This window comes from Thunnus albacares, chromosome 12 (genome assembly GCF_914725855.1).
Source record: "Thunnus albacares chromosome 12, fThuAlb1.1, whole genome shotgun sequence".
Taxonomy (NCBI): domain Eukaryota; kingdom Metazoa; phylum Chordata; class Actinopteri; order Scombriformes; family Scombridae; genus Thunnus; species Thunnus albacares.
The window spans coordinates 33952419-33967781 of record NC_058117.1 but is presented as its reverse complement, the minus strand read 5'-3'; the positions used below and the strand labels follow the sequence as shown (position 1 = coordinate 33967781).

Here is a 15363-nt window from a genome sequence, read left to right as displayed (position 1 = left end):
GGTAAAAACACTTAGTCACTGTAAAAACACTTAATCACTGTAAAAACACTTAATCACTGTAAAAACACTTAGTCACTGTGTAAAAACACTTAGTCACTGTAAAAACACTTAATCACTGTAAAAACACTTAGTCACTGTGTAAAAACACTTAATCACGGTAAAAACACTTAGTCACTGTAAAAACACTTAGTCACTGTAAAAACACTTAATCACTGTGTAAAAACACTTAGTCACTGTAAAAACACTTAGTCACTGTGTAAAAACACTTAGTCACTGTAAAAACACTTCATCACTGTGTAAAAACACTTAATCACTGTGTAAAAACACTTAATCACTGTGTAAAAACACATAATATCTGTAAAAACACTTAATCACTGTGTAAAAACACATAATATCTGTAAAAACACTTCATCACTGTGTAAAAACACTTAATCACTGTGTAAAAACACTTAATATCTGTAAAAACACATAATATCTGTAAGTACATGTTGAATCACCTGTGTGGTTGCGTCTCATTAGTCTCCACCCGTCTGTTCCGGCAGGTTGCACTATAAGGAGCGTTTGGTGGAGCTGATTAACCGTTGCCGCGCTGACCCGGTGGTCCTCTTCAGCCCAGGGGAGATGGTGGCAGAGCTGCAGCGATGGCATGTTGCCGTGCCGACCAGGAAACCCGAGGAACCGGAGCCACTGTACGCCCACCGCCTCCGCCTGGTCAGTGACATCATCAACACAGGACGGCGCAGGCTAATGACACGTATACATAAATACAGTTCATCTACCTGTCCTTAAAAACACCTTAACTTACCCTGAAAACACCCAAACATTTGCACCCATGTATATGTATTGTAGCTGCGTATCAGCATATCTGATTGTGTGAAAATGTAAAACATATCTGAACAGATTTAGATCTGTTAGCGGATCAGTAGCTGTGCATGACGTCTTGTGAACAAATGTGTGAGTGCATAAAGACGAGGTTTGCGGTTACACATCTGTCTAGTTTACAGCTATGAATCTAATGTACGAGTACAAATACTTTTGTCCCACATTTGATGCTTCCGCCTGAATAGCCAATGAGGATGCTCTGAAAAGCTGGGGGCGTGTCGACTGACGGCGCTGAAAGCACGACCAGCTGTGCAGCCTCTGAACTGAACAACGTTCACGCCGAACTCCCCTATAAAAATACACAGTTCATAACAGGCTTTATTTATAGGTGGAGGACAAACAACATGGATGATATCTTAAAGATAACATAATGTTAGGATTAATGTTTAATTCGGCACCATTTTGTAGGTCAATGCAAATTTGTTTTAGTAAAAATGTAACTTAAATGACTAGTTAGGGTTGTTAACTAGTCATTGTACTCGTACATTTGATTCATAGCAGTAAACTCAGGATTCACACGTACAGTTAAGTTGTGTGTGAACTCTTTTCACCCAGACAGACAGATGCAAACCTCGTCTTTATGCACAGCTACAGATCTCCTTACAGATCCATAAATTAAATCTATTTGTTCAGATATTTTTTACACATTCAAACATTTGAATAATTTGATCAAAACATTGTGAAACATTCACGTTTGAATGTGTTCATACAAAATGTTTTCATATTCAGATATGATGATACACAGCTACAATACTGCTGACCCTAATTTTATTCCATACAGGCAGCCTTTAATTTGTACCTTTAAAGAACATTTATAATTTGAATTAATAAAGTTCTTTTAAGGTTTTCAGCATTGATTAAGGGGTTAGTGGGTAAGAAAAACAACTTTAAGTTGATGAAATAACTTGAAAGCTGTCGGCGCCTTTAAGGTACAAATTAAGTGATGGGTTTTATGATATTTGGTCAATTTTAATCATTTTTCCCCTTAAAGCTAAAATCACAGATGATCCACTAAAAAAAGTCACCATGAAAGCACCTCGATGACATCATGAATTTGTGAATGAATGACATTTTAAGGTTTAGTTATTAGTGTATCTGCAGACGTGAAACCCTTCAGCCAATCACAGCGCTGTGATCTGTGTCCCCCACAGACTCTGACCAATAGCATTCCTCTCCGGAAGCAGCGACACTCTCCGCTCAAACTGCATGATGACCTTTGCCCTCTGACCTCTGCTGTGGCTGCTGGAGCTCCACCCCCTCATCTGCTGCTGAGCGACTGAGTGACTCCACCCCCTCCTAGCACGCCAGCCAATCAAGAGGCAGTACTCTCTGTCACCATAGCAACCACAAACTAATCTGAATGGAGGATAGACTTCCACCTGCAGTGACATCACTGAACAGGGTGTGGCCAGTGAACTGATAAAGACTGATCACCTCACTTGTCTTAATCATGGTGACGTCGTCCTGCAGGTGGCTTGTGATTGGTCATTTATTTTTCATGGAAATACAGTCAGAGAAACAAAGACTCAGAGTTCAGGATGTTCACTTTAACAAGCTGAAGGTTAACAAGGACTTTGAGACATGCTGCTAACGAGCTAACAATGCTAACAAGCCTCTTTTCAGTGTCTCACGATCCCCTTCCGTTTGTCAGTCTGAGCACCTGTTAGCATGTGGTAGCATCTGTTGGCAGTGTTAGCATGTGTTAGCACCTGTGGGCAGTGTTAGCAGTGTTAGTATGTGTTAGCACCTGTGGGCAGTGTTAGCAGTGTTAGTATGTGTTAGCACCTGTGGGCAGTGTTAGCAGTGTTAGCATGTGTTAGCACCTGTGGGCAGTGTTAGCATGTGTTAGCACCTGTGAGCAGTGTTAGCATGTGTTAGCACCTGTGGGCAGTGTTAGCATGTGTTAGCACCTGTGGGCAGTGTTAGCATGTGTTAGCACCTGTGAGCAGTGTTAGCATGTGTTAGCACCTGTGGGCAGTGTTAGCATGTGTTAGCACCTGTGGGCAGTGTTAGCATGTGTTAGCACCTGTGGGCAGTGTTAATGAGAAGCTGAACAGTATTTGTTGTGAAGTGTCCAATCTTCAACCCTCTGCTTTATTACTTTCTGCACTTTAACCTTTGAATAGAAATCTTAAATAATATGTTAATACACTTCCACTTCCTCTGTTTCCATGACAACCTGCTGTTGGCAGTTGTTAACAAATAAGTAAGCTCATGTTTTGTTTGTAGATAAGATTAAACGTTTTTTTCTCCCAGTTAGGAAATCTGACAATAAACATCAGTCGTGTCTGTTGCTTCATGATTCAGGTTAAAGTTTGAGGTAAAAGGTTTTCAGTGACGCTGCGTCTCTACTGAAGTTCATCCGGCTCTACTGAACAGGTGGTGGAAGAAATCACATGTGATACGAGACGTGTTTGTTTTTATGACAAACTTTATCACAGACTAAATGAAACATCTTAAGACTGAACAAATACAATCTGCAGCTCGTCACTGATTGGGTGGCGCAGCGTCGTCTCTGGGCGGACTGAAGGCGTCGATCTCTTTAACGATCCGCTCAGCGATGGTTCTGCTGTTGGCAGCGACGATTCTCCTGGACATCATGTCCACCGGTCCACCTGAACACACACAGGTGAGACTGTCAACACGTGAGCAGGTGAACTCGCTTTAAACGCTGTCAGTGTTTTTACCTTCCACGTCCATCAGGACTCCTCCGGCCTCGGAGACGATCAGCAACCCGGCAGCGACGTCCCAAACATGGATCCCGATCTCATAATACGCTTCGACACAGCCACTCGCCACCAGACACATGTTGATGGCTGCAGTTCCTGCGCCGCGCACGCTGGAAACACACACACACACACAGTTACACATGTACTACACTACAGAACACACACACAGTTACACATGTACTACACTACAGAACACACACACAGTTACACATGTACTACACTACAGAACACACACACAGTTATACATGTACTACAGTACTGAACACACACAGTTATACATGTACTACAGTACTGAACACACACACAGTTACACATGTACTACAGTACTGAACACACACAGTTACACATGTACTACAGTACTGAACACACACACAGTTACACATGTACTACAGTACTGAACACACACACAGTTACACATGTACTACAGTACAGAACACACACACAGTTACACATGTACTACAGTACTGAACACACACAGTTACACATGTACTACAGTACTGAACACACACACAGTTACACATGTACTACAGTACTGAACACACACACAGTTACACATGTACTACAGTACTGAACACACACAGTTACACATGTACTACAGTACAGAACACACACAGTTACACATGTACTACAGTACTGAACACACACAGTTACACATGTACTACAGTACTGAACACACACACTGTTACACATGTACTACAGTACTGAACACACACACTGTTACACATGTACTACAGTACTGAACACACACTGTTACACATGTACTACAGTACAGAACACACACACTGTTACACATGTACTACAGTACTGAACACACACAGTTACACATGTACTACAGTACTGAACACACACAGTTACACATGTACTACAGTACTGAACACACACACTGTTACACATGTACTACAGTACTGAACACACACTGTTACACATGTACTACAGTACTGAACACACACACAGTTACACATGTACTACAGTACAGAACACACACAGTTACACATGTACTACAGTACTGAACACACACTGTTACACATGTACTACAGTACTGAACACACACACAGTTACACATGTACTACAGTACTGAACACACACACAGTTACACATGTACTACAGTACTGAACACACACACAGTTACACATGTACTACAGTACTGAACACACACTGTTACACATGTACTACAGTACTGAACACACACAGTTACACATGTACTACAGTACTGAACACACACACAGTTACACATGTACTACAGTACAGAACACACACACTGTTACACATGTACTACAGTACAGAACACACACACAGTTACACATGTACTACAGTACAGAACACACACACTGTTACACATGTACTACAGTACTGAACACACACTGTTACACATGTACTACAGTACTGAACACACACTGTTACACATGTACTACAGTACTGAACACACACTGTTACACATGTACTACAGTACTGAACACACACAGTTACACATGTACTACAGTACTGAACACACACAGTTACACATGTACTACAGTACTGAACACACACACAGTTACACATGTACTACAGTACTGAACACACACACTGTTACACATGTACTACAGTACTGAACACACACACAGTTACACATGTACTACAGTACTGAACACACACAGTTACACGTGTACTACAGTACAGAACACACACACAGTTACACGTGTACTACAGTACAGAACACACACACAGTTACACGTGTACTACAGTACAGAACACACACACAGTTACACGTGTACTACAGTACTGAACACACACACTGTTACACGTGTACTACAGTACTGAACACACACACTGTTACACATGTACTACAGTACTGAACACATACACAGTTACACATGTACTACAGTACTGAACACACACAGTTACACATGTACTACAGTACTGAACACACACACTTACACATGTACTACAGTACTGAACACACAGTTACACATGTACTACAGTACTGAACACACACACTGTTACACATGTACTACAGTACTGAACACACACACTGTTACACATGTACTACAGTACAGAACACACACACAGTTACACATGTACTACAGTACTGAACACACACAGTTACACATGTACTACAGTACTGAACACACACAGTTACACATGTACTACAGTACTGAACACACACACTGTTACACAGGTACTACAGTACTGAACACACACACAGTTACACATGTACTACAGTACTGAACACACACACTGTTACACATGTACTACAGTACTGAACACACACAGTTACACATGTACTACAGTACTGAACACACACAGTTACACATGTACTACAGTACTGAACACACACAGTTACACATGTACTACAGTACAGAACACACACACAGTTACACGTGTACTACAGTACTGAACACACACAGTTACACGTGTACTACAGTACTGAACACACACACTGTTACACGTGTACTACAGTACTGAACACACACACTGTTACACATGTACTACAGTACTGAACACATACACAGTTACACATGTACTACAGTACTGAACACATACACAGTTACACATGTACTACAGTACTGAACACACACAGTTACACATGTACTACAGTACTGAACACACACACTGTTACACATGTACTACAGTACTGAACACACACACTTACACATGTACTACAGTACTGAACACACACTGTTACACATGTACTACAGTACTGAACACACACAGTTACACATGTACTACAGTACTGAACACACACTGTTACACATGTACTACACTACAGAACACACACAGTTACACATGTACTACACTACAGAACACACACAGTTACACATGTACTACAGTACTGAACACACACAGTTACACATGTACTACAGTACTGAACACACACACTGTTACACATGTACTACAGTACTGAACACACACACAGTTACACATGTACTACAGTACTGAACACACACACAGTTACACATGTACTACAGTACTGAACACACACAGTTACACATGTACTACAGTACTGAACACACACTGTTACACATGTACTACACTACAGAACACACACAGTTACACATGTACTACACTACAGAACACACACAGTTACACATGTACTACAGTACTGAACACACACTGTTACACATGTACTACAGTACTGAACACACACACTGTTACACATGTACTACAGTACTGAACACACACACTGTTACACATGTACTACAGTACTGAACACACACACTTACACATGTACTACAGTACTGAACACACACTGTTACACATGTACTACAGTACTGAACACACACAGTTACACATGTACTACAGTACTGAACACACACTGTTACACATGTACTACACTACAGAACACACACTGTTACACATGTACTACACTACAGAACACACACAGTTACACATGTACTACAGTACTGAACACACACAGTTACACATGTACTACAGTACTGAACACACACACTGTTACACATGTACTACAGTACTGAACACACACACAGTTACACATGTACTACAGTACTGCACACCCTGGACACTACTGCAGTAGTATTACAGTATTACTGCAGTAGTATTACAGTATTACTGCAGTAGTATTACCCGTGTACGGGGATGCACAGGATGCTCCTCAGGCTGGAGAAGATCTTGTTAATAGCCTCAGGGTCTCTGCTGGATCCGAACTCTGTGGCGATGATCGACTGTCTGATGTCTGACAGGAAGATAAACATCTCTGATTGGCTCACAGCATCATGACATCATCTCCTGTTACTGCAGGTGTGTGTTGGGCTCAGTCATGTCTCATGTGATTGGAACAGTTCAACAGTTTTTGCTTCATTCACATTCAGAACTCTTTAGGAACAAGCTTAAAGACGCTGATGTTGATGAGCAAATCCCTCGTTTCCTTCGTTAACGTTGTGTTATTGATTACTGACCTTCCTGATCCGATACCTGCAGCGGCTCCCCGTTACAAAAAGCTCCCCTCCCCCTCCTCGCCGTGTACATCTTATCCTCCAGACAGCTGTAGACCACGCCGAACTCCATCTGACGGGACAGAGAGAGAAAGGATGACGGACAAGCAGACGGTAGGTCGTGTATCAGCTCGTACGCAGCAGGATCTCACCTGTTTACTGACGGAGAACCCGATGGAAACGGCGACAAAAGGAAATCTGTAGATTAGAGACCTGAAGTTAGTAAAAGTCAAAGTGAAGTTTTATCATCGTGAATTATTAACAGTTAATCTGTGTCAGTGTGGATCATCAGAACAACAGGTTATAAACTCCGCCCTCCTCGTCCTATCACACTGGAGGCGGGACTCTCGGATGACATCACCGTGATGACATCACGGTGATGTCATCACGGTGATGTCCATGAAGATGTTTCTAAATGTGAGATCATGATGTGTGTTTTGTTTGTTTACGCATGAACAAAGTTGGTCGTCCCGTCAATCGGGTCGATGATCCAGGTGGGACCGTCGGTCAGAACGCAAGATTCACCTGCAGCTACTGACTCCTCCCCTATGAAGCTGACACACACACACACACACACACACACACACACACACACAGTAACACACACACACACACACACACAGTAACACACACACAGTAACACACACACACACAGTAACACACACACAGTAACACACACACACACAGTAACACACACACACACACACACACACAGTAACACACACACACACACAGTAACACACACACAGTAACACACACACAGTTACACACACACACACACACACACACACACACACACACACACACAGTAACACACACACACACACACAGTAACACACACACACACAGTAACACACACACACACACACAGTAACACACACACACACACAGTAACATACACACACACACACAGTAACACACACACACACAGTAACACACACACACAGTAACACACACACACACACACACACACACAGTAACACACACACAGTAACACACACACACAGTAACACACACAGTAACACACAGTAACACACACACAGTAACACACACACAGTAACACACACAGTAACACACAGTAACACACACACACACACAGTAACACACACACACACAGTAACACACACACACACACACACACACACACACAGTAACACACACACACACACAGTAACACACACAGTAACACACACAGTAACACACACACACAGTAACACACACAGTAACACACACACACAGTAACACACACACACACACACAGTAACACACACACACACACACAGTAACACACACACACACACAGTAACACACACACACACACAGTAACACACACAGTAACACACACACACACAGTAACACACACACATTAACAGATTAAACATCTTTTCATTCAAACACAAAACGACTTTTATTCTGAGCTTCATTAAAACATCACTGCTGCTCCTCTTCATCACATCCTAACTGCTGCTCCTCTTCATCACATCCTAACTGCTGCTCCTCCTCATCACAGCCTAACTGCTGCTCCTCTTCATCACATCCTAACTGCTGCTCCTCTTCATCACATCCTAACTGCTGCTCCTCTTCATCACATCCTAACTGCTGCTCCTCTTCATCACATCCTAACTGCTGCTCCTCTTCATCACATCCTAACTGCTGCTCCTCTTCATCACATCCTAACTGCTGCTCCTCTTCATCACAGCCTAACTGCTGCTCGTTTCGTCAGAAACAGTATTGATCAGGTCAGCTGATAATCAATAACACATTCAGTGAGGAGTTTCCTACCTGTGCGTTGGAAATTTCTCCTTCACTGATTGGATGATGAGTTGCTCCACCTTCTGATCGGTCTGTGTCACCAAATCCACCGACGAACTCTTCGTCATCACCGTCTTCTTCCCGTCATCCTGCAGAGCCTCCCGCACCACCTGATCAATACACAGATCAATACATCGATCAATACACCACCTGATCAATACACAGATCAATACATCGATCAATACACCACCTGATCAATACACAGATCAATACATCGATCAATACACCACCTGATCAATACATCGATCAATACACCACCTGATCAATACACAGATCAATACGTCGATCAATACACAGATCAATACATTTAATGTATATCTTCAATATGTACAGGTGTACACACACAGTAACACACACACACACAGTAACACACACACACACAGTAACACACACAGTAACACACACAGTAACACACACACACACAGTAACACACACACAGTAACACACACAGTAACACACACAGTAACACACACAGTAACACACACACACACAGTAACACACACACACACAGTAACACACACACAGTAACACACACAGTAACACACACACACAGTAACACACACACACAGTAACACACACACACAGTAACACACACCTCCCCGGCATGGCGTGCGATGGTGACGGCGTGGTCCATGGCGTTCTGCCAGAGGTCGGCCATTTTGGAGGAAATTCTGAAACAGAAACATGAAGATGGAGTCATGTGATGGCAGCAGGCGGATCCTGGTTCAACAACAAGTTACACAAGTTCACTGTTTACAGCTCCGGTTGGCCGTTACAGTCTGACCTCTGGTTGGCTGTTACAGTCTGACCTCTGGTTGGCCGTTACAGTCTGACCTCTGGTTGGCCGTTACAGTCTGACCTCTGGTTGGCTGTTACAGTCTGACCTCCGGTTGGCTGTTACAGTCTGACCTCTGGTTGGCTGTTACAGTCTGACCTCTGGTTGGCCGTTACAGTCTGACCTCCGGTTGGCCGTTACAGTCTGACCTCCGGTTGGCCGTTACAGTCTGAGTTCTGGTTGGCTGTTACGGTCTGAGTTCTGGTTGGCTGTTACAGTCTGAGTTCTGGTTGGCTGTTACAGTCTGAGTTCTGGTTGGCCGTTACAGTCTGACCTCCGGTTGGCCGTTACAGTCTGACCTCTGGTTGGCCGTTACAGTCTGACCTCCGGTTGGCCGTTACAGTCTGACCTCTGGTTGGCTGTTACAGTCTGAGTTCTGGTTGGCTGTTACAGTCTGAGTTCTGGTTGGCTGTTACAGTCTGAGTTCTGGTTGGCCGTTACAGTCTGACCTCCGGTTGGCTGTTACAGTCTGAGTTCTGGTTGGCTGTTACAGTCTGACCTCCGGTTGGCCGTTACAGTCTGACCTCCGGTTGGCCGTTACAGTCTGAGTTCTGGTTGGCTGTTACAGTCTGAGTTCTGGTTGGCTGTTACAGTCTGAGTTCTGGTTGGCCGTTACAGTCTGACCTCCGGTTGGCCGTTACAGTCTGAGCTCTGGTTGGCTGTTACAGTCTGAGTTCTGGTTGGCTGTTACAGTCTGAGTTCTGGTTGGCTGTTACAGTCTGAGTTCTGGTTGGCCGTTACAGTCTGACCTCCGGTTGGCTGTTACAGTCTGAGCTCTGGTTGGCTGTTACAGTCTGAGTTCTGGTTGGCTGTTACAGTCTGAGTTCTGGTTGGCTGTTACAGTCTGACCTCCGGTTGGCTGTTACAGTCTGAGCTCTGGTTGGCTGTTACAGTCTGAGTTCTGGTTGGCTGTTACAGTCTGAGTTCTAGTTGGCTGTTACAGTCTGACCTCCGGTTGGCCGTTACAGTCTGACCTCCGGTTGGCCGTTACAGTCTGAGTTCTGGTTGGCTGTTACAGTCTGAGTTCTGGTTGGCTGTTACAGTCTGAGTTCTGGTTGGCCGTTACAGTCTGACCTCCGGTTGGCCGTTACAGTCTGAGTTCTGGTTGGCCGTTACAGTCTGAGTTCTGGTTGGCTGTTACAGTCTGAGTTCTGGTTGGCCGTTACAGTCTGACCTCCGGTTGGCCGTTACAGTCTGACCTCCGGTTGGCTGTTACAGTCTGACCTCCGGTTGGCTGTTACAGTCTGAGCTCTGGTTGGCTGTTACAGTCTGAGTTCTGGTTGGCCGTTACAGTCTGAGTTCTGGTTGGCTGTTACAGTCTGAGTTCTGGTTGGCCGTTACAGTCTGAGTTCTGGTTGGCCGTTACAGTCTGAGTTCTGGTTGGCTGTTACAGTCTGAGTTCTGGTTGGCCGTTACAGTCTGACCTCCGGTTGGCCGTTACAGTCTGAGTTCTGGTTGGCCGTTACAGTCTGACCTCCGGTTGGCCGTTACAGTCTGACCTCCGGTTGGCTGTTACAGTCTGACCTCCGGTTGGCTGTTACAGTCTGAGCTCTGGTTGGCTGTTACAGTCTGAGTTCTGGTTGGCCGTTACAGTCTGACCTCCGGTTGGCCGTTACAGTCTGACCTCCGGTTGGCCGTTACAGTCTGACCTCCGGTTGGCCGTTACAGTCTGAGCTCTGGTTGGCTGTTACAGTCTGAGTTCTGGTTGGCTGTTACAGTCTGAGTTCTGGTTGGCTGTTACAGTCTGAGTTCTGGTTGGCCGTTACAGTCTGACCTCCGGTTGGCTGTTACAGTCTGAGCTCTGGTTGGCTGTTACAGTCTGAGTTCTGGTTGGCCGTTACAGTCTGACCTCCGGTTGGCTGTTACAGTCTGAGCTCTGGTTGGCTGTTACAGTCTGAGCTCTGGTTGGCTGTTACAGTCTGAGTTCTGGTTGGCTGTTACAGTCTGAGTTCTGGTTGGCTGTTACAGTCTGAGCTGCTCTGGTTGGCCGTTACAGTCTGACCTCTGGTTGGCCGTTACAGTCTGAGTTCTGGTTGGCTGTTATGGTCTGACCTCTGGTTGGCCGTTACAGTCTGAGCTGCTCTGGTTGGCCGTTACAGTCTGACCTCCGGTTGGCCGTTACAGTCTGACCTCCGGTTGGCCGTTACAGTCTGAGCTCTGGTTGGCCGTTACAGTCTGAGTTCTGGTTGGCTGTTATGGTCTGAGCTCTGGTTGGCCGTTACAGTCTGAGTTCTGGTTGGCTGTTATGGTCTGAGCTCCGGTTGGCCGTTACAGTCTGACCTCTGGTTGGCCGTTACAGTCTGAGTTCTGGTTGGCTGTTATGGTCTGAACTCTGGTTGGCTGTTAAGGTCTGAGCTCTGGTTGGCTGTTATGGTCTGAGCTCTGGTTGGCTGTTATGGTCTGAGCTCTGGTTGGCTGTTATGGTCTGAGCTCTGGTTGGACAATAGTCTTCACACAGATCCAGATCTGGTTACAGACCGGCTCCAGCATTCAGAGGTTCTGGGGTTGTTGGTTTAAAGGACAGGTGTCTGTGTGCCTGTTTGGCCTCCCTGAGTTTCTTCTTCAAGTACTTTTGCAAATGTTTCAGTTTGACAAAGTCTTTACCTTTAAACGCCGTTTTCCTGGTGTTGACTTTAGTCACATACAATTTATTATTTGAGAAGATCTTTATCTTACTGGTAAATAATGAATATAGTCACTGGTTACTGTGGTGGTTTCATCCATTATGAAATGTTCCCCAATTAGTGCAATCAAAGCTTTCAGATCTCCTCTGCTCTCTGCTGTGTATCCTGACCTCTGACCTCTCTCTCCTCTGCTGTGTATCCTGACCTCTGACCTCTCTCTCCTCTGCTGTGTATCCTGACCTCTGATCTCTCTCTCCTCTGCTCTCTGCTGTGTATCCTGACCTCTGACCTCTCCTCTGCTCTCTGCTGTGTATCCTGACCTCTGACCTCTCCTCTGCTCTCTGCTGTGTATCCTGACCTCTGACCTCTCTCTCCTCTGCTCTGTATCCTGACCTCTGACCTCTCTCTCCTCTGCTGTGTATCCTGACCTCTGACCTCTCTCTCCTCTGCTGTGTATCCTGACCTCTGACCTCTCTCTCCTCTGCTCTGTATCCTGACCTCTGACCTCTCTCTCCTCTGCTGTGTATCCTGACCTCTGACCTCTCTCTCCTCTGCTGTGTATCCTGACCTCTGACCTCTCTCTCCTCTGCTGTGTATCCTGACCTCTGACCTCTCCTCTGCTCTCTGCTGTGTATCCTGACCTCTGACCTCTCTCTCCTCTGCTCTGTATCCTGACCTCTGACCTCTCTCTCCTCTGCTGTGTATCCTGACCTCTGACCTCTCTCTCCTCTGCTGTGTATCCTGACCTCTCTCTCCTCTGCTCTGTATCCTGACCTCTGACCTCTCCTCTGCTCTCTGCTGTGTATCCTGACCTCTGACCTCTCTCTCCTCTGCTGTGTATCCTGACCTCTGACCTCTCCTCTGCTCTCTGCTCTGTATCCTGACCTCTGACCTCTCTCTCCTCTGCTGTGTATCCTGACCTCTGACCTCTCTCTCCTCTGCTCTGTATCCTGACCTCTGACCTCTCTCTCCTCTGCTCTGTATCCTGACCTCTGACCTCTCTCTCCTCTGCTGTGTATCCTGACCTCTGACCTCTCTCTCCTCTGCTCTGTATCCTGACCTCTGACCTCTCCTCTGCTCTCTGCTGTGTATCCTGACCTCTGACCTCTCTCTCCTCTGCTCTGTATCCTGACCTCTGACCTCTCTCTCCTCTGCTGTGTATCCTGACCTCTGACCTCTCTCTCCTCTGCTGTGTATCCTGACCTCTGACCTCTCTCTCCTCTGCTGTGTATCCTGACCTCTGACCTCTCCTCTGCTCTCTGCTGTGTATCCTGACCTCTGACCTCTCTCTCCTCTGCTGTGTATCCTGACCTCTGACCTCTCTGTCCTCTGCTGTGTATCCTGACCTCTGACCTCTCCTCTGCTCTCTGCTCTGTATCCTGACCTCTGACCTCTCTCTCCTCTGCTGTGTATCCTGACCTCTGACCTCTCTCTCCTCTGCTGTGTATCCTGACCTCTGACCTCTCTCTCCTCTGCTGTGTATCCTGACCTCTGACCTCTCTCTCCTCTGCTGTGTATCCTGACCTCTGACCTCTCTCTCCTCTGCTGTGTATCCTGACCTCTGACCTCTCTCTCCTCTGCCGTGTATCCTGACCTCTGACCTCTCCTCTGCTCTGCTCTCTGCTCTGTAGTTTAGTTTTATAAATTGGAATTAAATCATAACATTATGATGTGAGGGTGAGCTGAGGATTGATTTAATCGATATCGGATTTTGATGTTTGTTTATGAACGTGAACGTCATCAGTACGTGATGACGTGTCAGAGAATCGTAAACTGTTGACGCTTGTCTTTAAAAACGAGCGGCTTTTAAACAGCTGATTTCTGAACGAAGGTCAAACAAAGTGACGTCATCGCACAGAGAAGTAAACCGGAACAAACAGGTAAACAACAACAACATAAGACAACATATAAACGGTAAAACTCACCTGCAGAGCGTCTGATGGTGATCAATAATCCGCTGCTGCAGCGGGTCAGTGGCTCCAAACACTTCCGCGTTTCTTCTTCTTCTTCTTCTCCGTGCAGCGGAGCGCTTCCGCTTCCTGCTGGTGACTGAGTGAACTACATGTCTCTTTATTTACTACAGAGATTTATACAACAACGGTCATACAAAAACAATAAAAGTAACTTTGTAAAAGCCAAAGGAGTCAAAAGTTCATTCATATTAAATCCTTTCTGAGTTCAAATAAAATTTACTTTATTTAAATATTGAAAGTGTTTTTCTCGTCTTCAGTTAACGAGCTGAACTGTTTGAGTTCAACAACAAAACATGAAAGCAGGTTTGGAGCCAAAACATTTTGCTTTGTGGATGTTGAAAGTACCAAGAATGACCAGAGGCTGAAATATATCCATTATTACCATTATTATTATTATTATTATTATTATTATTATTATTACCATTATTATTATTATTATTATTATTATTATTATTATTATTATTATCATTATTATTATTATTATTATTATTATTATTATTATTATTATTATTATTACCATTATTATTATTATTATTATTATTATCATTATTACCATTATTATTATTATTATTATTATTA

At 44.6% G+C, this 15363-nt stretch overlaps 2 protein-coding genes across 6 annotated transcripts in view; one reads left to right on the top strand and one right to left on the bottom strand.

The window, feature by feature from the left end:
- The window catches only part of si:dkey-181m9.8 (E3 ubiquitin-protein ligase RNF31), a 30983-nt gene extending 27799 nt beyond the window's left edge, over window positions 1-3184 (top strand). For 2 of the 4 annotated variants that reach the window (XR_006406377.1, XR_006406376.1), the window contains exon 17: window positions 543-627. Coding sequence is in view for 1 of the 4 variants with exons in the window: in XM_044367352.1 (XP_044223287.1) it covers window positions 543-711; window positions 2034-2162 (298 nt within the window). In the remaining 3 variants the exon portion in view is untranslated. Of the gene's footprint in view, window positions 1-542; window positions 712-2033 lie in introns of those variants that run through there. The other 2 variants (XM_044367352.1, XM_044367353.1) reach the window with 2 other exon arrangements.
- A 111-nt stretch (window positions 3185-3295) lies between these two features.
- LOC122993310 (inositol monophosphatase 1-like) lies at window positions 3296-15142 on the bottom strand. Of its 2 annotated transcripts, XM_044367357.1 has the most exons (9): window positions 14737-14852; window positions 9948-10023; window positions 9323-9462; window positions 7990-8094; window positions 7693-7738; window positions 7505-7613; window positions 7173-7281; window positions 3570-3721; window positions 3296-3497 (listed from the first exon to the last, which is right to left on the bottom strand). In XM_044367357.1, the coding sequence occupies exons 2-9, from the start codon at window positions 10008-10010 to the stop codon at window positions 3370-3372; spliced, it is 852 nt and encodes a 283-aa protein (XP_044223292.1). In that variant the 5' UTR covers window positions 10011-10023; window positions 14737-14852; the 3' UTR covers window positions 3296-3369. The 2 variants fall into 2 exon arrangements, with proteins under 2 accessions (XP_044223292.1, XP_044223291.1); XM_044367356.1 differs by lacking the exon at window positions 7990-8094 and having other exon boundaries at window positions 14737-15142.
- Window positions 15143-15363: the final 221 nt, after the last annotated feature.